Source organism: Triticum aestivum, chromosome 3B, assembly GCF_018294505.1.
Source record: "Triticum aestivum cultivar Chinese Spring chromosome 3B, IWGSC CS RefSeq v2.1, whole genome shotgun sequence".
Lineage (NCBI taxonomy): Eukaryota > Viridiplantae > Streptophyta > Magnoliopsida > Poales > Poaceae > Triticum > Triticum aestivum.
Window position 1 is genome coordinate 490,773,967 of NC_057801.1, and position 24,475 is coordinate 490,798,441.

General features: G+C 42.2%; 2 protein-coding genes across 5 annotated transcripts; one reads left to right on the forward strand and one right to left on the reverse strand.

The window, feature by feature from the left end:
* The first annotated feature begins 6,207 nt into the window (after nucleotides 1–6,207).
* LOC123065578 (uncharacterized) lies at nucleotides 6,208–9,079 on the forward strand. 4 transcript variants are annotated; one of them, XR_006431073.1, is made up of 5 exons: nucleotides 6,208–6,361; nucleotides 6,446–6,522; nucleotides 6,627–6,759; nucleotides 8,791–8,858; nucleotides 8,949–9,079. XR_006431073.1 is itself a non-coding variant. In XM_044488830.1 (5 exons), the coding sequence occupies exons 1-5, from the start codon at nucleotides 6,241–6,243 to the stop codon at nucleotides 9,029–9,031; spliced, it is 462 nt and encodes a 153-aa protein (XP_044344765.1). In that variant the 5' UTR covers nucleotides 6,217–6,240; the 3' UTR covers nucleotides 9,032–9,079. The 4 variants fall into 4 exon arrangements, 3 of the variants coding, with proteins under 3 accessions (XP_044344765.1, XP_044344763.1, XP_044344764.1); XM_044488830.1 differs by having other exon boundaries at nucleotides 6,217–6,361; nucleotides 6,466–6,522; XM_044488828.1 differs by having other exon boundaries at nucleotides 6,217–6,361; nucleotides 6,466–6,522; nucleotides 8,791–9,075.
* A 447-nt stretch (nucleotides 9,080–9,526) lies between these two features.
* Nucleotides 9,527–11,107, reverse strand: LOC123065579 (gallate 1-beta-glucosyltransferase 84A23-like). The gene has a single exon (XM_044488831.1). It carries the CDS (start codon nucleotides 11,033–11,035, stop codon nucleotides 9,650–9,652), a length of 1,386 nt encoding a protein of 461 aa, XP_044344766.1. The 5' UTR covers nucleotides 11,036–11,107; the 3' UTR covers nucleotides 9,527–9,649.
* Between the last annotated feature and the right edge of the window lie 13,368 nt (nucleotides 11,108–24,475).

Sequence of the window (24,475 nt, forward strand, 5' to 3'; positions counted from 1 at the left end):
GATAGCTCTATGGTTAAAGTTTTTGCGTAAAGCCAGTTTTTCCCTACTGCAAAGGAATAAAATTATTTAACTATCATGGTGGTTGTTAAACATTGAGAATGGTTGACAGCATTCTCAATCCCAATTAAGTAACATCATTAAACAAACCCAACAACATTAATTTTAAGTAACATGATGAGATTCACATGATAATCCAAGTACTAGATACTCAAGATGTCCACCACCGGGGACACCGCTAATCATGATTAGTTTATACACTCTACAGAGGTTTGCGCACTTTTCCCCACATGACTCGATCTCCTCCGTTGGTTTTCTCGCGCTACATGGTGTTTGAGAAATGAATGACCGAGACATAGTCTTTCAGAAGCGCTAACACCTTACGATGGGTAGACCGGTACACCTACTTTCCCCTACATCTGCTAGTCTACCACTGTAAGAGTTCGCACGACTTAGTCAACTATGCTAGAGCCCATAATAGCATGTGGCTGCACACGGAAGTTTCTAGCATGAATAATCTTCTGATCCCTTTGAGCCTGGGTGGCGGTCCATAAAAAAACAGGCAATCCTGGTCTACCCAGGTGCCTAGACAGGCAATCCTGAAATAACCAGGTACCTCAATCCACCCAGATGTGTATTAATGTTGCCACCTTAAATAAACCATTAATTAGCAATCTCACATCTGTCATGAAATTCACTCAAACCCAATCCACGTCTACGAGCATAGCATGGCATAATAAGCAAACGTAGAAGTAACTCCCAAGGGTTTGATAATAAAACAGGTAATAGGTGCTACCTCAATCTACTTCCCAAAACCCACAATTTAATTAGATCCTAATCATGCAATGTTTGAGGATTGATCTAATGCATAAAAACTGGGTAGTAAAAGGGATATGATCAAAGTGTTACTTGCCTTGCTGATGATCCGCGTAACCTAGGGACTCGAAGTAGCAAGCGGCGCAGTCCGGGTACTCTATCGCAAGCAAGCAAACAAACAAACAAGCATACAATAAGTACTCATCTAATGCAAAGGTAAAACTCAAATAAGAGGTCTAACCAGAAAGTTCAACTTAAGAACTCCGGTTTGCAAAAAGAATCAAATCGAATGAAGAAACAGAACTCAAACGACGAAAGAAACAAGCTTCATTTACTAATCTGGACCTAAGTCAAATTTTATAGAAGCAAAAACTGGTTTGAGTAGATTATTCAGAAAGAGGGTTTCAAGACGAAACTCTAGGCGCTTGAATCGCCTGATTCCGATAAACGAGCGAAAAGATAAACTAAAACGAAAATCGGATCAGAAATCGCGATCAGAAAAATCGCGGAATAAATCCCAGAAAAAGAAAAAACGACGAACAGATTAACGAATGAACGTTCGTTAACTGGTTCTAATCGACGAACACGTTCGTTAAAACGAACGAACGAACGAACACTTGCTAATTAACCTAAACCAAAAAAAGCGATCTAATAAAAAAACGGAAACTAAAAAAACGACGAAAACCGACGGAAAAACCGAACGATTTTTCAAGAAAAACGGCGGCGCGAAAAACGAGGCACCTCGGGCGGCGGCTCCGGCGGGCGGCGGCTCCGGCGAGGCAGCGGCGGCGGGCGGTGGTGGCGGCGGCACGGGCGGCGGCGGCTGGCGGGGGCGGCGGCGCGGGTCGGGCGCGGCGGCGGCGGATCGGGCCGGCTAGGGTTAGGGTTCGGGGGCGCGGGTGGGCTGGCGGCGGCGCTGTTCGGCTGGGGCGGCTCGGGCGGGCGCTATTTAAAGGCTGCCCCCGAGCGGAGTCCCGCTCGGGTACGGCCCGAGGTTGGTTCACGTTTTTTTAAATAATTATCGCGCAGAAAAAGAAACGAAAGAAATACTAAACGGACTCCAAAAATCCCGAAATAAATTTCCCCGGCTTCTAAAATCAAGCCGGTTTAGATGAACATTTATTTGGGCCTAAATGCAATTTTTGAAAAACACTCATTTTTCCTAAATTCAAATAAAATAGCAATAAAATCCAAAATAAAATCTTATTTGATTTTTTAATTAAATCTTCAATATTTCTTTATTTTGGGATAGTCATTTTATTCCCTCTCTCATATTTATATAATTGAAATAATTGAAGATAAAATAAATCAAATCAAATGATCCTACTTCCAAAATTTGAGAAAACTCAAATATGAAAATATCGAAATTCCCAACTCTCTCCGTGGGTCCTTGAGTTGCGTAGAATTTCTAGGATCGAAACCAAATGCAATAAAATATGATATGCAATGATGATCTATTTGTATAACATTCCAAATTGAAAATTTGGGATGTTACACTAGGAAACTTAACCGTCTTTGATTATCGAGCTAGTCAAGTAGAGGCATACTAGGGACATTATGTTTGTCTATGTATTCACACATGTACTAAGTATCCGGTTAATATAATTCTAGCATGAATAATAAACATTTATCATGATATAAAGAAATATAAATAACAACTTTATTATTGCCTCTAGGGCATATTTCCTTCATCTCCTAGATTGGTTAGGTATCACTTGGGATCCTCCAAAGCTTGTGGAGTTGAAGCAAGGAGTTTGTAAGGGCAAGGAGATCGCCTACTTCGTGAAGATCTACCCCGAGTAAGGCTAGTCCTTCGTGTATAGAAGCCATGATGGCATGGACACAGATGCTTCATCGTGGACCCTTCATGGGTGGAGCCTTCCATGGACTCGCACATCCGTTACCCTCCGTGGGTTGAAGTCTCCATCAACGTGGACGTACGATAATACCACGTATCGGAACCACGCCAAAAATCACTGTGTCTTCATTGCGTTTGATCTTCCAAACTCTATCCCTTTTACTTTCTTGCACTTGCATCTTGTCTTCTATCCGTTGCCTATACTTTAGATATGCATGTGTAGATTGTATTGATTGTCACTTACCTTGTGCTAAAACCTGCCTAAGTTCTAAGAATTAAAAATTGCACATTTTGCCTTGTTAGTGTCTATTCACCCCCCTATAGACCTATCTTCTCGATTCCACGCCTTCTTTGGATGTGATACGTCTTTGTTGGAGAGGTGTGGAAGCACTATGCTCCCCGAGCGTCCCAAGGACTCACCCTATTCTCCTCACAATCACATAATGCAGTATGTCGTGAATCCACCAGTTGTGCCCTTGAAGGAGGAAATGTGACCTTTACAAACAAGGTTGAGGCAGACTACATAACTAAATGGGAGGCTCCCAACATCACCATGAATCTTCACCACAATGAATGTGGCTCTATGGTGACCTCTTCCATCTAGGGTATCCAAACACCTCAAGAGTAACAAGTTGATGAAGATGAAAGAGCCGAGGAACACAAATTGTTTTGGTAGGAATGTAGATTGGGTGAATCTCCTCCTATCCCCAAAGTATGAGAGAGCTTGAGTGGTTGGGTAAGTAGATCTTGACCTTTTTCTGGTTTGGCAACGGAGGGGAAAAACTTGAGGTAGATTAGGATTAAAGGGTGGAATAAGGGGGTTACTTATACCCTCCAAGTGAAAGGAGTAGTTACATAGCCACAGCCCCGCGTACCCGGACTAAAGGGGTCCGGGCTCTCGAACACAACAAAGAGGCCACGGCCTGCCCAGGGCACCCGGGGGTCAAAGACCCTGGGCACCGAACGGATTAGCTGGGCTAGCGTGTAGAGGGTCGGGCACCCAGGGGTCCAGGACCCCAGGCACCCATACTGTCCACAGCCAGAGCACATACTCCGGGTACCCGGGGGTCTAGGGACCTCAGGCACCCTGCCAAGTTCGAGGCAAAGGAAAAATCCTCTGGTGCCTCCGGGCACCCAGACCACAAAAGCGGGTAACTGATCCTCTAGGTGGGACTCCAATAACACTTGAGAAACCCTTCTGAAGTCTGAAATAATTAGGGATAAAAGTATAAATGGAATTTGATTGAGTTACCAACTCCCTAATCTTTGCAACCCCTCTTCATAGTATGGATTTTCATACGACACAAAAAGTAATAGGAAAACTTTTTGAGACACCGAAGAACACTGTCTTTTTTCCTTTTTGAATAGGTGGGGTTACCGAAGTCCCTAGACCAAATGGAGAAGCCAATGTCCTGAGATAAACTTGATAACCGACATTAGTTCTCGCAAATCGTATGATCAACACTAAAATCGTAATTGAGTGACAATTGCACTTTCAGTAGTTGCATTTCCTTTGAGTCATATCAAACCACCTCTCGTCAATGTGGAAAATTATGCTCATATCAATGAATCTAGGCCTGTCATTCTCCAATGTTGCTTGATCCAACATGAATGTGCAGAACTTGAGTCTAGCTATCTTGTTAATTGGCTTGAGTAAAGTCTTTAAGGTGTTGGTGAAGGGCTATATAACACCCAGAGACCTAGAAAGAGCTCTGGTTGTTTTCCTCCTATTTAGCGGGATTGTAGATATCCTAGGGAGGTCAAGATCTTTTCTCTTGTGACATGCTTTACCTCTCTTTTGGTTAGACATCAACTTTGGAGCCGTCTACAATTTGATCACGGGCAAATCTCCATATTGATCCGACGGTTCTAAGACTTATATGTAATAGGCCAACAACCTTCTCTTTGTCCTTTTTCTCAACTTCTCCATCTTTACTCAGTGCTTTCAAAGCAATATATGTAGTAAATTTGTGCTTATTTGGCAGTTTTTTTCTTATTGGTTGTTGAACACCTGCAAAGGAGCAAGTTTCTTTACTCCAACAATGCAAATACTCCAACAATCCAAATTCAGTTAACATTACTCCAAAATTCAGTTAACTGCAGTACTCCAAACTATAAGATTCAGTTAACTGTAGTACTCCAAGTAACTGAAATGACTGCCAGTAACTGAATATTTTCAAGTTAATTTTAGTTAATTGAATTTTTCCAAATGACTGCAAGTTAAGAGTACTAGTGGATGGCAAGTTATCAGTAGGATAATGTTAACATGAGTACTAGTGTAGTGGATGCACCAGTCCATTTGCATAGTGTAAATCCACTAGTTCACCCACTATTCTCATCCTTAAGTTAATGGCAATGGAGTAAATAGTGGATTGATTACAGTGGATAAACTAGTGGAGTGGGTGCAGGAGGGTGGATAGTGTTAATTTCTGTCCTAAAGTTAGTGGCAATATATGTAGGAGGGTGTACTAGTATAGTGGATGCAGGAGGGTGAACTAGTGTTAAATTCAAGTTATTTTTTGTTCTAAAGTTAATGGCAATATAGTGGATGAACTACTGTCAGTCCATTTGCAAATATACTCCATTTGCACGGTGTAGTGGATGGTGTAAACATGTTTAGATGGAGTATTATTGTTCTTCTTTTCTGGTCACGGTGTATTATTTAATCTATCTATTGTTACTTCATTGTTATACTCAAGAGCATCTATGTATCTATCTATCTATCTGGTGTACTATTTGATCTAGTATCTTCTGTTATCAGTTGTAGTGGATGAACTCCATTTCTGTTTTGATTCACTACTGTTACTCCATTTGCATCATCTCTGTTCTGAAGTTAATGGCAATATACTCCATTTACACAATTTACAAAAGTTAACAGTGGGGTTCCTATTGCATCATTCTCTTTCCAATGATCTTCCTCTTCCTCATGATTTTTCATATTTTCTTATTATGCACTAAAATTAGGGAGTATCTTATCAGTTACTTATTCGTACTAGTAAGCATGCACGTGCAACGCACGTCTCAAACAAAACAAGTTGACATGGTATCAGATCGCTACAAAATGTTATCATGTCACTCAAATTATATTTTCAAAAAGTGTGACATATTTCTGATCCAACACATGTATCCTAGTCTATAGTAAAAACATCTATTCTGGATCTAATTTTTATTATTATAATGTGAGGTGAATCGGACACGACCGATAAAAATAAGACAACTTCTTTTTTGGTTCGGACAAGGCCGTGATCAATCACAATCTCTCCCGTCACTGCCTAGTACAGTACTCTACATAGTAGTATTAAGAAAAAACGTCAGATTTCTAAAAAAAACCGTCAGTCATCATCTCCACTGCCGCCTCAGATTCTTCTCTGGATAGTTCACCACCACTCCCTCACAATCTCCTCCGTTCCCCATTCTCTCCACCATAGCCAGCACTCCCTGGTCAGGCCGCCCCCTCCCCTTCGTCACCATCGCCGGCCCTCCCCGGTCAGGCTGCCCTCCCCTTCGTCACCAGCCCGGCCGCTCTCTCACACCCCGTAGGTCAAAGGTTGAATTTTTATCCGCCGCTGATGGTGCTGCTGGGCGAGGAGGCGCTGGATGCGCGTGCGCCGGCGCTGGATCTGCTCCGTCTGGCTCCGGCGACCTTACCCCGTGGCTCCGGGACAGGAAGGCTACCCCGACGACATACAGGTCTGCCCCCTTCTCCTTTCCTCTTGGATTTCTTCTTCTTCCCTTCCCTGAGATGAGATGTACGTTCCTGCCTCACGCACACAGCAACTGGACTCTATGCACAGCGAGGAGGATGAAGACACCCAGCCATGGATTTTTAGCAGCACTCACTCAAGGAAAAAGTGCGCCACCTCCCGCCTCCCCTCTCTATTTGATTCAATTCTACAGGAGTGTATGCGTGTTCCTCACACCTTGTTGCTCTGTTGGTGTTCGTGCTGGGCTGCAGGAGACCTCAACACGCCAATGGATGCAGCCAGCCTCCAACTCACCACGCACCTGCACCAACTTGATGTAGGGAGAGGAGGAGTGAGGCTTCTCTCACGGGATGACGCCCAGCCATGGGGCAGCAACAATCCAAGGTCAAGCCTCCCTCTACCTCTCTCTCGTTTTGATTTCATAGGTCTGGTTCCCTGATTTTTCTGCTGCTCTAGATTCACTTGCATGCTTGACTGAATCTAGTTGCTCTCAGGCCCTAGTGTTCAATGAGATAGGCATTGCACTGTTTACTAATTTAATTTGCTTGCCTGCAGCCACATGGTCCAGAGATAGAATTGAGATATTCAGACTAAGTTTAATGATTTGCTGGTTATAATTACTGAATTTCGCTTGGTGCTATCACTGTCGACCTCTAGTGCTGAATCAGTTGTACACTGTACTGTTTACCAATTTAATTTGCTTGCTTGCTGCCACATGGTCCAGAGATAGAAATTCAGATATATTGAGACTAAAGTTTAATGATGTGCTGGTCATAATTGGTTCAGTGACTAAATCTGTCCCCAAACTATCAAAATTGTATGTCAAAGCTAAAAAACTATCAAAACTTTGCTTTCAAGATGAGCCTAAATTCAGTAAGATGTGTGCGCAGCTTGCTTTCAAGAATGTTAAACTACTCCATGCTTATTTAAACTAATTCCTCCTACAGATTGTTGTCAAAATAAGCCTAAATTCAGAGTCTTCGAAAGTCAATTACTTTGAGCCTTTGAGTTAGGAGATATACCAGTCTCTTTGTAGTTTGCTCTTAATAAACTCTTCCCTTGGCCATGATGAGATGTTTAAGTCTTTCCACTTATCAGTTTTTAGTTCCACTTGAAGCGATGCATATTCGAATACATTTTCTAGTCCTTTGAGCTGTTGAATGAATAAATGAAAAAGTATCAGCATCACAACCGAACAATAACAGAAATCGTGTTATCAAAAGATGGTGTAGTGGGACTAATGACTAACCATAGCGGTGAGGTCTTTGCGGCTCATTCCTGGGCCTAGCGAGTCGAGCACCTGGATGCATCGCTGCCCGGCATTTATAACTGCTAGGTACCAATGGAAGTGTTCAATGTTAACTGGAATGTATATCTGAAAATAGGGTTTTTGTTAGTTTAGGTCCCATCTATACAAACATTTATATGGAACTGAGACTCACCATATCATGTTCCAAATAAGTTATAGCCAATTCAATTGGGGCATAGATAATGAAATTTGATCATCATTACCTTGTGATACAGCTAGCTGTGCCGGTGTTCCGTTATGTAGGCCATCTATTTCCTCACTGGTATTTTTTTTCTTTTGTAGGCTTCACGCCTTCTCTTATTAATCTCATCTTTATTTTTTGCATACCGCTCTCTATCCCTCTGCCTTTTTAGTTCCTTTGGGTCTGCAAATCATGAAACAGTTCAGCAGTTGTAATACTGTATCGAACTTGAGTGACTGGGTTATGATCAATACATGATGTTTGGTTGTTGCTTATATCCTGGAAGGGGGTGCGCGTCCTGACTGGGTTATGATCAATACCTGATGTTTGGTTGTTGCTTATATCCTGGAAGGGGGTGCGCGTCCTGCTGGGAGTGGGGGTCCTGTTGGGAGTGGTAGGGCCCATACGAATACGAACTCCTGTAAAAACATGTGAGATCATTATATTTAATGGAGCGCAAGACCATCATTTAGAATATGGAACCAACAACCTCGAAATGTAATGTTGTACTTTATAATAGATTCAATCGCAATTGTCGCTGTCAAGAGGCCTCATGCATAGGGTGTATTTTCTTATGGTCATATGATTTTGAGGGGACATCTTTGTAATAGATTCAATCGCGATTGTCGCTTTCGATCAAGAGGCCTCATGCATAGAGTGTATTTTCTTATGGTCATATGATTTTGACAGAACATTGTGGCAAACTACAAAGATTTGTTTCAGTCATAGGTTAGGTCAGTGGTATCAAATTTTCAGTACCATGGGGATCTGCTGAGGATCTGTGGTATGATTTCACTTGCTCATGCACTTTATGATTGGTTTTCATAACATATGCTCACGACATATGGTTCATCTCTTGCATCGATTACATGGACAATCATAGATCCTAGTATGTGGATTAACCATGGTTTCACTATTTATGTAGAACTATGCAGAACAGAAACAGGAGCAATGAACGGATGTCATTGTTAACATCTTCACATGCGTGCAAAGGTGCATGCCGAGGAGTTTGCCGCCGCCGATGCGCAGTCCGAAGACAGTCGCGTCAGTGTGGGCGACGGCGTCTGAAAGATGCGTGCAAAGGTGCATGCCGAGGAGTTTGCCGCCGCCGATGCGCAGTCCGGAGACAGTCGCGTCAGTGTGGGCGACGGCGTCTGAAAGATTGAAGAGAAAGCATGCACCTGTGTTGGCGAGGAGGCTGTCGTCGTGGATGTCGTGGGCGTCGTCGGCGTCGTCTGGCGTCGTTGGTGCGGGCGTCCTCGGCGCGGGCGTTTCGGTGGAGGGCAACTCTGAAGAGCGGCAGGAGGATTGGTCGCCGCTAATTTTGGAGCGGATGTGGCTGTTTCGGTGTGTTTTTTTCTTTTCTTTTTGTTGGCATTGGCTCAAGGACGGCAGAGTTTCGTCCGCCCACCTAAATTGCTTATCGTACAACGTCAGGGGTACTTTTCTGTATTGACGGTTAGATCCCATTGAGTAGGCTTATCTTGACCCTCCAATTGATGTGTTTTCTTCTGTGTACAGTAAGCGGGGTGCGTTTAGGGGAGTTAACGTTTGCTTATTTTATAGTAGTAGAGATGAGACGGTGAAAAGCTATAATAATGACCATCACGAGAGGATGACGGCACACTCCACTAATAGCAAAGACAATGAAGATTAAATAATACTTATTCCGTCACAAAATAAGTGTCTTAACTTTGTATTAATTATAGTGTAAAGTTGTACTATGACATTTATTTTAGGATGAAGGGAGTACTAGTGCACACGAAGCACGCTCCCTTTGGGATCTACTTTATCTGGTCAGCAAAAGCTTGGACGCCGTGATCCGACGAGCCGCCGTCGACCAGCGCCGCACGCGCCCTCTCCTTCCAGCTGGCCGCTCGTAGTCGCATCGCTCCCGCCTCCGGCCCGCTCATGACCTCCTCGATGGATAGATGGAGCGTTTCCCTTGTCACCGGCGTCGGGGTACGGACGCCGAGTCGGTACACATCCACCAGAAATTTCGCGTTGATGCTCTGGTCGGACCACCTCGGGCAGGCAACGACCGGCACGCCCGCGGCGAGCCCCTCGGTGGTAGAGTTCCAGCCGCAGTGCGTGACGAAGCAGCCGATCCCGCCGTGCGCGAGCACGTGCGCCTGCTTGCACCACGGGACGAGCTTGCCTCTGTCGCACAAGGTGGCCGCCGTGAGGCCGTCCAGGGTGCCCTGGAAGAGGACCGCGCGGTTGTCGTCGCGCATCACCCAGAGGAACGGCCGGCCCGTGCTGGCAAGCGCCTGCGCTATCTCGGCAGTCTCGCCGTCGTCCGTCTTCACGAGGCTCCCGAACGCAACGAACACCACCGAGCGCGGCGCCTGTGCGTCCGGCCACGCGATGCAGCCGTCGTCATCCTCATCGGAGGACCCATCGATTTCCGGCTCGATGAGAGGGCCGACTGGTATAACTGGAAGGTGCTCGCGAAGCGCCGCGACGGCCTCGTGCTCGAGCTCGTCGAAGGTGTTGACGAACACCCACGATACCCTCTCGCGGATGCCGCCGAGATCCCCGAAGAGCATCTCTCGCCACATGTCCTGGTCGGAGGCGTAAATCAGGTGGGGACGGAGGTCGTCGATGGCGAGGTCCGGGAACCCAGGGATGGCCAATAGCGAGCGGCCGGACGCGTCGTCGTCCGCCTCGGGAAAGGCCGCGAGCGAGTGCACGTAGTGGTAGTACACGGAGAGCAGGGCGCAGGACTGGATCCACAGCATGCCGCAGGGGAGGCCCATCTCGCCAGCCACGCGGAGCGCCCACGGGACGAAGGCGTTGGTCACGACGCACGTCACCGGCCGCCCGGCCTCGGCCTCCCGGCGGATGAGCTCCTTGAGCGCCGCCGGTCCAGCGGCCTCGACATGGCGCGCCATGCCGCCGGCGTCGCTGAACCGTGGATCCTCCGGCTCCCATAGCCCGCCGCCGCGCAGGCGCTCGAACCGGAACCCCGCGCGCTCGTGGCCGTCGCCGTCCTCCTCCACGCGGACGGCTGCGCGGAGGGCGGTGGTGAAGGTGACTAGCACGCCCTTGGCGGCCAGGCGCCGGCCAAGGCGCATGAGGGGGTTGATGTGGCCCTGGAATGGAGTGGACACGAGGAGGGCGTGCGGCCGAACAGGCGGCGGCGGCGGCGGCGTCGTCGTCATCGTCATAATGGCGGTTGTGTCCGTGGCAGCTGCTTCAACTACTATTGTCCTACACTCTTGAAATAAGAGTGAGATATAGGCGATCTACCGCTGGCGCAAGCGTCTGTTGTTGGAGTTGCTGGGATTTTTGACAGCGAAATGTTGGGAGTTGCTGGGATTTTTGACTGCTACTCACAAGCACGGGAACAAAAAATACTCACCACAAATCTAGTTCAGCTCTGCTGTACTTCTCAACTTTCATCGTTGATGCCGATGACAGGCTCCCACTTGGAGTAATCAAGGACATAAGCTGCATTGATGCATTGCTTTTTTGCATCTTGTGATATCTTGCATACGACTGTTATGAGTACGGGTTTGTGTAGGACGGAAAAGAATTTTATGAGATCAGGTTTCACGGGTTAGCAGGTGTGACTCATCCCCACCTGAAATCAGGGGGGGAAGAAATTAGATGCTTTGTGATTTGTGAATGCCACATGTTATCCATCAGGGCGGGTCTCACCTGGTTTATATAAGACCTGGTCTCGTATAAAATTTTTTTTCGTGTAGGACACATCTACATGTGACATAATTATGTCACATCTAACCTAATGTACATTATGTTTGTGGTCTATTTTTTTTTGTCCCAACTTTCCTTTTGTTCCTTGTTGTTGCGTTATTTGTAAAAGTTTAGATGTGACATGCTTAGAAAACATCTAGATGTGAATTAGACAAACTATATACAACGTGGTACATTAATTTACAGTCAAGTAATGAACCGGTCATCCCGGAAAACAAAACAAAGGGAACTGATCGATGCACGTACCATCATACTCACTCCGTCCCGAATTACTTCTCACAAAACTGATAAAAATGAATATATGTAGAATTAAAATACAACTAGATATATCTATTTACACGACAAGTAATTCTGAAAGAAGGGAGTACATCATAGACTCTCGAATCCAAATGACAGCTCACCTTCAAACGAAGTGTATTGTTTTACTCTTGTTGTTTTTAAACGCACAAGCTATTTTGTGTCTATTAAGTGTCACAGTTCTAAACTAAAGTTGAACTATCCTTAGATTAAGACCGCGACACATTATGGATCAGATGGAGTACTAGTAGATAATTGTTTTTGCATCTATATCTATATTTATACCTCTATATCAATATAAAAAGACCCAAAGGGGTAGATCCAAACTATCTCGACCGTCAAATCATGTTATCTAGCGGTTCAAATCGCTCCAATGTTAAGCATCAAACACGTTTAACGCTCTAATTACCCACCACTGCCATTGGTTATAAACATGTTTTGACTCAAACTATCCCATGAAATCTGTCATGTAATTAATATCCTACCATTCCCGCGAAAAAAGTAATTGATATCTTACCAAATACCAACGTGCAACAGATATATCTTACCTAATATAACATGCAACTAATATCCTACCTAATATAAACGTGCATTGCACGTACATTATTACTAGTTACAATAAAAGCATACATATTTTAGTACGTTAGTCTGTAGTTTATCTAACCATATTAATATGATTATGCAGAAGATGAGATTTTATTTGATGGGCACTTATTTTGTAAGCATTTATTAACATGCCAAAAAATACGATTTTATTTGGTAAGTCAATTAGTTCATGATTTATCTAGTAATATTAATGTGATTGTGTGGAGAAATAAGATTGCATTTGGTAACACTTATTGGCTTACCAAAAATGGTATTTTATTTGGTAAGTCAATTAGACTTTGATATACCTGCCAAAATTAATTTGATTGTGTAAAATAAGATTGTACTAGTTGATAAGCATTATTGGCTAGAAGAAGGTGGCTCACCTGGGAGGGGTGCGGTGTCACCAGTGAGTGGATGCGGAGAGGGTTGGGAGATGGGATGGCTCTTCATATAGTTCTAAAATATTTGCCCATAATTTTCAAAATTGTTCCTGTAATTCAAAAGGTGTAAATGTATTTTAGAATTTTTTCATTAAATATTCAAAAAAGTTTACGCGTACTAAAAATTCTTCATGTAACTAAAAATTGTGAACACATTTAAAAAGTGATAATTTAAATTAAAAAAAATAGATATATATTTCAAAAATTGAATATAAACTTCAAAAAAGTGTTCATGTAGTCAAAAATAAACTCTTTTACGTAATTTGGAAAATGTTCGTCTAATAAAATATCTTTTCCTTATTTGAAAAAGCGCCCATGCATATATTTTAAATTTTCCAATAAAAGTGTTAACGTAATTATGGAAAAAGTAATTATCTTAAAAATTTACACCTAATATAATAAGTGTTATGCATTTAAAAAGATTCATGGAATTTCATAATACACATATAATTAAAATATTCGTGTATTTAGAAACTAGATTTAAGTCCTGTTAAAAATTGGTAAATTGAAAATAAATGTAAAAGGTTAAAATGAAAGAGAAAGAAAATTGAAAAGAAATTAAAAATATAAAAAGGGGAAAACAATAGGAAATGTAAAAAAGGAAAAAGAGAAAAGAAAGGAAAAACGACTGTGATTCTGCGTGTGCGTGCTTGCGATGACTGAATTGGCCCAAAGTTACTAGTGCATGTGTGCGTACTCGATTATCTGCCGCAGCGAGCAGTAGATAGGTGGTCATGCCATGTATTGGTCTTCGCGAGCAATAAGTAACGCTCACTAACTAGGTAGCGCTTGGAACAGTTATGCCTTCGTCCTTAATGAGCATGGCCATAACTGTAGATAGTGCTCACGCTCACAATCGCTCATGTCATCTATAATACCTAAATAGTTCATCCTCACTACTACTCTTGACATGCGCTTGGAGTACCATATTTCTCTTGACATGCAGCAATGTCCACGTCAGCATTGTGCCACATCAGCAGCTCTAACGTGCAGATGCGTCGGTTGGAGGGCAAACCGATCGAAAACAAGCAGTCTCTCCGCTTTCGTCCGTCTCTCCGTTTCTACGGACCGCCTCTTCCCTTTAAAACAACCCAAATCGCTCCACCCCTCTCTCCCCAGGAAAAATGGAACACCAATTTTCTTGGCGGCTAGGAGACGATCGGTGCTCCTCCGAAACGACCACCAGTCCGGCTTGCCTCCTGGGCTCTCCCGATTCTCTCGGGCATGTTCCCCTCGCTGGTGTGGTGCCATGGATCTTCCAGAGGGAAGCCGCGGCGCCCTGGTCCTCACCTCCCGTCTGTATCTCTATATTCTCGCCAATGCAGCTCCGGTGATGCGGGGGCGTATGGTTCCGGTTGATTCCACCAGAATCAGACCGTCCGCTGGTGAGTTTGGAATCCCAAGCTGGCTTTCTTTTTTCACCTCGCTGGTGCAACGCCGGGCTGGGGCTCAGATCCGCCTACCAGAGGAGCATCGCATGAGTCAGGACTACTCACACATCCACATCGGCCTCACAGCCTCCGTTCCTGCGGATCTGCCCACCTGCACCACAAAAGAACGGCCTGTCGCTGACCACATATGGCTGGTGGCGGCAGACAGCGACCGACTCCTTTCTATGGCCAAACTGCCTGGATATTATCCTCCTTGAGACGCGAATATGGCCATCAAGTCCCTTATCTAGCACCTGCACAAATTCACTTAGCACTGCGATCTCATATGTGGGCGTCTTCTTTTGCTCATTATTTAGTATTTCTATCGCTAACTTACTATTCATCCTCTTTTACAGGTTGAAGATCCCAGTCATCACAAATTGAAACTCGAAAGTTACATTGGACACATATATAATTTTTCCTTTGTCCAGTTTTTCTTTGGTGTTGTCCTTTTATCCATCAGTAACTATGTGGGAGTATCTCAATAACGGTATTTGTTTTATTTTTTGCATGGTTTCAGATTGCACCTTTCCATACAATATTCAGTAATTTTTCTATACATAATTTCTTTCATCGTGGTCGAGTCCTCCATAGATGAAAGACTACAGGATGGGCGCATCAATGCCGTGGTGGTTGCTACACCAGTTGAGTAATTCCACAAGGAGGAGGAGCTCATTTGAGGTGAGGACCAAGCTTTGGTAGTTGCCATATTGACTGATTGGATCATACATTGAATCAAAGTGGAATCCTAATAATGTCTCTCTGTTTGAGGTTTCATTTCAGAGCGAATTATTTGTTCCTAACATCTGTGTGCGCTGATTACTCAGGTCAGTTGACCACTAAACTAATTTATTTGTCATCTTGATTTATCACTGTTATAATTATTCTCCTGCAGAACTATGTAGCATTCTTCGTTTATATTTCTTCAATGTACAAGCTGCACGACATACTTTATTTTTTAATGCATGAGCGACACCATGCTCTACTTGCGTCTTTTCTCACTCAAGCATGGCATCGGTGGTATGCCTACCTGATCCGAAACAGGTCTTTCTCCTCCAGTGAGTTTCTAATCTGAAAATTTATTTGTGTTCCTTCTCATGATGCACAAAGGTGTGCTTGGACAGAGGCATTGGCCTGACAGGAATGTAAATCAATTTTACGTTCTTATGAATTTAGTAACCGGCGGCTTTATGCTCTACGTTCTTATTTGAAAAGGTTGGTTCAAGCTTGCTAGATAAGGAGCAACAATAAACAGAAGTAAGAAGAAAACAAGTAGTCAAAAGGAAGTTATATTTTCAAGTGAAATTCCCTTTTCCCAAATAGTTACTGATGGCAGTTTTTTGTTTTATATGGCATCCATCTTGGTAACATTCGGAATGAATAAAAGAATTGGAGGGGGAGAACACCCATAGTACACCAGGTTTTTTTTGTCATTTGAGAAGTTCAGGTCACATGTTTGTTATTCATATTTGGTGCTTTTCGATTGTACTTCGGAAAGAACATTTAGTGGCCGTCAGATTATACATATGCATGTACAGAATATCGATAGATGTAAGATACCATTTTTGTTTTTATTTAATTTAGAAAATATGTAAATTTATTGTATATAAATGTGGTCAAGATTGTAACAACTTCTGTGAATATCTAAATGGTCCAGATGATGATAAGAAATTGTACTAAAAGTTAAATTGTTTATATTCACACAATCCAACCTCATTAAAATATTTTGGAACCGATTCCGCAGCAACGCGCGGGGTATCATCTAGTTTTATTTTTATTTCGGTCATTTTTAGCAGACTTTACATACCTAGGCTGGCTTTTCAATGTTGGTCTATTTTATATTGACTTCTAAAAAATGTGCATGAATTAAAAAAAGATTGCGAATTTGAAAAACATGTTCACGAAATTTCAAAGTTGTTTACGAATTCAAAATAATTGCAGAATTTCATTATTTTCGTGAATCTGAAAACTGATCACGATTCCGGAAAAATCTTCACGTTTTCTAATAAGATCACAGATTTTAAAAATGTTCACAATTTTCTTGAAAAAACCATGAACTTGGAACACGTTGATGAATTTGATAAACTTTCCAGGTAATTAAAAATGTACTAAATTTTGAAAAATATTCACAATTTTGAATATAGTTCAAAGAATTTAAAAATATTCACTTGTTGTAAAAAAATCCTAAATTTCAAATAAAAAGTTCCTGAATTTCAAAATTGTTAACAAAGTAAAAAAGTTACGAATTTTAAAAAATGTTTGTGAATTTTAAAATGTGTTCACCAATTAAAAAATATTTTACAAATTTTAAAATGTGGTCATGAATTTGAAAAGTATCAATAACTAAAAAATATTAATTTTAGAAAACATTCATAAATATAAAATCTGTTCACATATTTTAGAATGTTCATTAATTTTAAAAACTGAGAGAAAAACAAAGGAGGAATTAGAATGGAAAAAAAGAAAAACTAGAAAAATAAAAAAAGATAAAAAAATGAACTGTGAGAGAAAACAGAAAAGTCTGTCGGGAAAAAGAACATCAAACCAAGAAGCATCCCAACAATGGAGCTAGTAATGCCAGACTAGCAAATGCGCAATATTACTCATCTATTATTGCGAGTCGTAAGAGGTCCTCGTCTTAGTACCATTAGACATGGGTCAGTCAGCCACGTTGGGTGAGCCTTGTTATAGTACTGCTGGTTAAGAAAAAGTTCTTTGTATCCTTATTTTCTTTTGAGCTCTGTGTTTCACTTACGTATAGTGTTTTCCTGTTTCTCAAAAAATAAATTATTATTTTTATTATTTTTAGAAATGTAATACAAATATATTTCTAAAATAAAATGTTAGTAAAAATGTCTGAGTTATATTTTCTAAATTGTTCATACAGCTCAAAAAGTGTATTCTAATTTTTAGTAATGGCTTATAAATTTAAACGAATGTCCATTAATTTACAAAAATGTTCATGCCATTTTTCAAAATATCTTCATACTACCGAACAAAAATATTCACCAGTTTTAGAAATTATTCATGATATTTTTAAAAAAATTGGCATGCAATGCAACACTTTGTTCATTGAATTTTAAGTAAATTTTCACGACATATAAAAACTCATTGTAATCATAAAAAATTCACAACATTTACAATGTGATTGTTAATGAAAATATAAAATGTTTTCTCAGCGTGTGAAAATGTTCATGCATTTAAAAGTATGTTGATGAAATCTAAAATATAATTTATGATTTTTTTAAAAACTAAAACATATTAAGATAATATTTATTTCATTCATAAAATGTTCATCACACTTAAAAACGCATATTTAGTAAAATATTTTTGAAAGTGTAGAAATTCTTTCGCACATTTTTTTTTTGAAATCTTGACATGTAAGAAAATGCTCGTGTACTAAAACTAGGGGGGTCAGAAAAAGATTGGAAACAAACAGAACAAAAGAAATTTAATCCCAAAATGATATTAATAAAATCGATAAAGGATAACACAAGAAAAAAAATAAGTCAAAAGGTTCCCAAAACCAAATGCATGCAGTACTATTGGGCCGGCCCATTAGTGCTTGTGTTGTAGGTGACAACTTTTTACATCTAACACGCAGATTGGATCCAAATTAATTAGCCAGCGACCCACCCTCGTGTCAGCATGACGCCATGCCCATGTAGCACATGTGATCTGCCTTGATGCTTTGCAATCAAGGGTGCCCTACAATCTTCAGGAACGAAATAAAGAAATTACTCGAGGTGCCAAATGAGACATTATGGGAGAAATAGGGCTTTCAAGTATTTGCGAGCCCATGTCTGGAACAAAGTCAAGGGCTAGATAGAAAAACAGGTGTCTGCTGGTGGCAAAGATGTGCTTATCAAGTTTGTTACTCAATGTCTTGCTACAAACTCCCTAGAGAACCATGTCATCATATCATCTCCCTAATCAGGAAGTTTTGGTGGGGAAGCAAGAAAGGAGAAAGAAAGGTTAGTTGGGTCTCCTGGGAGGTCATGACTAGACATAAAATGTGTGGCAGCTTTAGGCTTATGAGGCATAGAACTTCTTAACCTTGCCCTGTTAGCTCGACAGGCATGGTGTATACACCAGGACATAAACTCTCTAAGTGCAAGTATCCTCAAGGCAAGGTATTTTCCTACTACAGATTTTGGGCAAGCAAAGCTCGGCAGCTCAACGTCTTAGTGTTGGGGAACGTTGCATGGAAAACAAAAAAAATCTACGCACACGCGGGATCTATCTATGGAGATGCATAGCTACGAGAGGGGGAGAGCATCGACATACCCTTGTAGATCGCTAAGTGGAAGCGTTTATCAATGCGGTTGATGTAGTTGTACACCTTCATGATCCGTACCGATCAAGCACCGAATGCACGACACCTCCGCGTTCAGCACACATTCAGCTCGATGACGTCCTCGCCTTCTCGATCCAGTAAGAGAGGCGAAGTAGTAGATGAGTTCTGGCAGCACGACGGCGTGGTGACTATAGTGGTGAAACTTCTCCGCAGGGCTTCGCCAAGCACAACAGACGTGGATGGAGGATGAACTAGAACTAGAGGGAGAGGGGGCGCCCCACACGGTTGGGGAATCATGGTGTGTGTTGCCCCCTCCTCTCCACACCCCCAAAGGAGGACGGCGGCTGCACTAGGCTATTGCCCTGGCCGCGCCCCCTCCTTCTTGGGCGCATGGGTGGGAGGTAGGAGGGAGGCGCCCCCCTTTCCTTTCCCTGCATGTGGAAGAGAAGGAAAGAGGGGGCCGGCCCTATCCCTTCCTTCCCTAAGGTCAGCGCCATGACGTGGGGGCGCACCAGCCCCATGTGGGCTGGTGTGCTCTCCATTGTTGGCCCCTTTGGCCCAATATGCTCCCATGGCCTCCCGGAACCCCTTCTGGTGATCCGATAAATACCTAGTGGATTTGGAAACCTTTCCGGAGGCCAGATACTATCATCCTATAAATCAATCTTTACCTCCAGACCGTTCCAGAGCTCCTCATCATGTATGTGATCTCATCCGGGACTCTGAACAACATTCGATCACCAACTCACATAACTCATATAATACTTCGTCAACGAACGTTAAGCGTGCGGACCCTACGGGTTCGAGAATGATCTAGACATGACCGAGATGCTTCTCCGGTCAATAACCAATAGCGGGACCTGGATGCCCATATTGCTTCCCACATATTCCATGAAGATCTTTATCAGTCGAACCTTTATGACAACATACGTAGTTCCCTTTGTCTGTCAGTATGTTACTTGCCCGAGATTCGCTCGTCGGTATCTCCATACCTAGTTCAATATCGTTACCGGCAAGTCTCTTTACTCGTTCCGTAATACATCATCTTGTAAATAACTCCTTAGTCACTTTGCTTGCAAGCTTCTTGTGATGCTGTATTACCGAGAGGGCCCAAAGATACCTCTCCGTCATACGGAGTGACAAATCCCAATCTCGATTCACGCCAACTCAACAGACACCTTCGGAGATACCCATAGATCACCTTCATGATCACCCAGTTACGTTGTGACATTTGATAGCACACAAGGTATTCCTCCGGTATCCGGGATTTGCATGATCTCATGGTCGAAAGAATATGTATTTGACATTAAGAAAGCAGTAGCAATAAACTGAACGGTCATACGTTATGCTAACGGATGGGTCTTGTGCGTCACATCATTCTCCTAATGATGTGATCCCTTTATCAAGTGAAAACACATGTCTACGGTTAGGAAACCTTAAGCATCTTTTGATCAACGAGCTAGTCTAGTAGAGGCTTACTAGGGACACGGTATTTTCTTATGTATTCACACATGTATTTAAGTTTCCAATCAATACAATTATAGCATGAATAATAAATCTTTATCATGATTAAGGAAATATAATAATAACCACTTTATTATTGCCTCTAGGGCATATTTCCAACAGTCTGCCACCTGCACTAGAGTCAGTAATCTAGATTATATAGTAATGAATCTAACACCCATGGAGTCTTGGTGCTAATAATGTTTTGCCCGCAGAAGAGGTTTAGTCAACGAGTTTGTCACATTCAGATCCGTATGTACTTTGCAAACTTTTATGTCTCCATCCTTGAACTTTTCACGAATGGAGTTGAAGCGTCTCTTGATGTGTTTGGTTCTCTTGTGAAACTTGGTTTCCTTCGCTAAGGCAATTGCTCCATTGTTGTCACAAAAGATTGTCATTGGACCCGATGCACTGGTTATTACACCCATATCGGATATGAACTCCTTCATCCAGACTCCTTCATGCGCTGCTTCTGAAGCTGCTATGTACTCTGCTTCACACGTAGATCTCGCCACGACGCTCTGCTTGGAACTGCACCACCTGACAGCTCCACCATTCAATATAAATATGTATCCGGTTTGTGACTTAGAGTCATCTGGATCTATGTCGAAGCTAGCATCAATGTAACCCTTTACAACGAGCTCTTCGTCACCTCCATAAACGAGAAACATATCCTTGGTCCTTTTGAGGTACTTTAGGATATTCTTGACCGCTGTCCAGTGATCCACTCCTAGATTACTTTGGTATCTCCCTGCCAAACTTATGGCAAGGCACACATTAGGTCTGGTACACAGCATGGCATACATAATAGAACCTATGGATGAGGCATAGGGAATGACTTTCATTCTCTCTCTATCTTCTGCCATGGTTGGGCTTTGAATCTTACCAAACTTCACTCCTTGCAATACAGGCAAGAAACCTTTCTTTGACTGGTCCATTTTGAACTTCTTCAAACCCTTGTCAAGGTATGTGCTTTGTGAAAGTCCTATTAAGCGTCTCGATCTATCCCTATAGATCTTGATGCCCAATATATAAGCAGCTTCACCGAGGTCTTTCATTGAAAAATTCTTATTCAAGTATCCTTTTATGCTATCCAGAAATTCTATATCATTTCCAATTAGCAATATGTCATTCACATATAATATCAGAAATGCTACAGAGCTCCCACTCACTTTCTTGTAAATACAGGCTTCATCGTAAGTCTGTATAAAACCATATCCTATTATCACCTCATCAAAGGGTATATTCCAACTCTGAGATGCTTGCACCAGTCCATAGATGGATCGCTAGACTTTGCACATTTTGTTAGCACCTTTAGGATCGACAAAAACTTCCGGTTGCATCATATACAACTCTTCTTTAAGAAAGCCATTAAAGCATGTAGTTTTGATGTCCATTTGCCAGATTTCATAATCATAAAATGTGGCAATTGCTAACATGATTCAGACAGACTTGAGCATCGCTACGGGTGAGAAAGTCTCATCGTAGCAAACCCCTTGAAATTGTCGAAAACCTTTTGCGACAAGTCGAGCTTTGTAGACAGTGATATTACCATCAGCGTCCGTCTTCCTCTTGAAGATCCATTTATTCTTAATGGCTTGCCGATCATCGGGCAAGTCCCACCAAAGTCCATACTTTGTTCTCATACATGGATCCTATCTCAGATCTCATGGCCTCAAGCCATTTATCGGAATTTGGGCTCATCGTAGCTTCTTCATAGTTAGTAGGTTCACCGTTGTATAACAACTTGACTTGCAGGACATGATTACCGTACCACTCTGTTGCGGTACATGTTCTGGTCGACCTACGAGTTTCAGCAGTAACTTGATCCGAAGTTTCATGATCATCATCATTAGCTTCTTCTCTAGTTGGTGTAGCCATCACGGGAATGGTTTTCTCTCATGTGCTACTTTCCAATTTGGGAGAAGGTACAATTACCTCATCAAGTTCTACTTTCCTCCCACCCACTTCTTTCAAGAGAAACTCCTTCTCTAGAAATGACCCATTCTTAGCAACAAAGATTTTGCCTTCAGATCTGTGGTAGAAGGTATACCCAATAGTTTCTTTAGGGTATCCTATGAAGACGCACTTCTCCGCTTTGGGTTGGAGCTTATCAGGTTGAAGCCTTTTCACATAAGCGTCGCATCCCCAAACTTTAAGAAATGACAGCTTAGGTTTCTTGCCATATCATAGTTCATACAATACCGTCTCAACGGATTTAGACGGTGCCCTATTTAACGTGAATGCGTCATTCTTTAATGCATAACCCCAAAACGATAAAGGCAAATCGATAAGAGACATTATAGAATGCACCATATTTAATAAAGTACGGTTACAATGTTCGGACAAACCACTACGTTGTGGTGTTCCAGGTGGCATGAGTTGTGAAACAATTCCACATTGTACTAAATGAAGGCCAAACTCGTAACTCAAATATTTGCCTCCGCCATCAGATCATAGAAACTTTATTTTCTTGTTACGGTGATTCTCCACTTCACTCTAAAATCTTTGAACTTTTCAAATGCTTCAGACTTGTGTTTCATGAAGTAGATATACCCATACCTACTCAAATCATCTGTGAAGGTTAGAAAATAACGATATCTGTTGCGTGCTTCAACACTCACCAGACCGCATACATCGGAATGTATTATTTCCAATAAGTCATTAGCTCATTCCATTGTTCCAGAGAACGGAGGTTTAGTCATCGTACCCATGAGGCATGGTTCGCAATTATCAATGATTCATAATCAAGTGATTCCAAAAGTCCATCCGCATGGAGTTTCTTCATGCGCTTTACACCAATATGACCTAAACGACAGTGCCACAAGTATGTTGCAATACCATTATCAACTTTGCATTTTTGGCATCAATATTATGAATATGTGTATCACTACGATCGAGATTCAACAAGAATAGACCATTCATCAAAGGTGCATGACCATAAAAGATATTACTCATATAAATAGAACAACCATTATTCTCTGACTCAAATGAATAACCGTCTCGCGATAAAAAAGATCCAGATATAATGTTCATGCTCAACACTGGCACCAAATAACAATTATTTAGATCTAAAACTAATCTCGAAGGTAGATGTAGAGGCAGCGTGCCGACGGCAATCACATCAACCTTGGAACCATTCCTCACGCGCATAGTCACCTCATCCTTAGCTTATCTTCGTTTATTTCGCAGCTCCTTTTTCGAGTTACAAATATGAGCAACCAAACTAGTATCAAATACCCAGGCGCTACTACGAGCATTAGTAAGGAACACATCAATAACATGTATATCAAATATACCTTTGTTCACTTTGCTATCCTTCTTATCTGCCAAGTATTTGGGGCAGTTCCACTTCCAGTGACCATTTCCTTTGCAGTAGAAGCACTCAGTTTCAGGCTTGGGTCTAGCTTTGGGCTTCTTCACGGGAGTGGCAACTTGCTTCCCATTCTTCTTAAAGTTCCCTTTCTTTCCCTTGCCCTTTTTCTTTTAACTAGTGGTCTTGTTAACCATCAACACTTGATGCTCCTTCTTGATGTCCACCTCCGCCAATTTCAGCATCGCAAAGAGCCCAGGAATTGTTTTCGTCATCCCTTACATATTATAGTTCATCACGAAGCCTTTGTAGCTTGGTGACAGTGACTGAAGAACTCTATCAATAACACTCTCAACTGGAAGATCAATTCCCAGCTGAGTCAAGTGGTTATGATACCTAGACATTTTTGAGTATGTGTTCATTGACATAATTGTTCTCCTCCATCTTACAGCTATAGAACTTGTTGGATACTTCATATCTCTCAACTCGGGCATTAGCTTGAAATATCAATTTCAGCTCTTGGAACATCTCATATGCTCCGTGGCGTTCAAAACATCTTTGAAGTCTCGGTTATAAGACATAGAGCATGGCACACTGAACTATCGAGTAGTCATCAGATCGAGCCTGCCAGACGTTCATAACATCTACATCAGCTCTTGCAGCAGGTCTGTCACCTAGTGGTGCATCAAGGACATAATTCTTCTGTGCAGCAATGAGGATAATCCTCATGTGACGGACCTAGTTTGTGTAGTTGCTACCATCATCTTTCAACTTAGCTTTCTCTAGGAACGCATTAAAATTCAAGGGAACGGTAGCACGAGACATTGATCTACAACATAGATATGCAAAAACTATCAAGACCATGTCCGATCATCACTTGAGATGGGGTAGTCTTCAATGGTGAGCATCTCCATGTTAATCATATCTGCTATATAACTCATGTTTGACCTTTCGGCCTCTAGTGTTCTGAGACCATGTCTGTACATGCTAGGCTCGTCAAGTTTAACCCAAGTATTATGCAT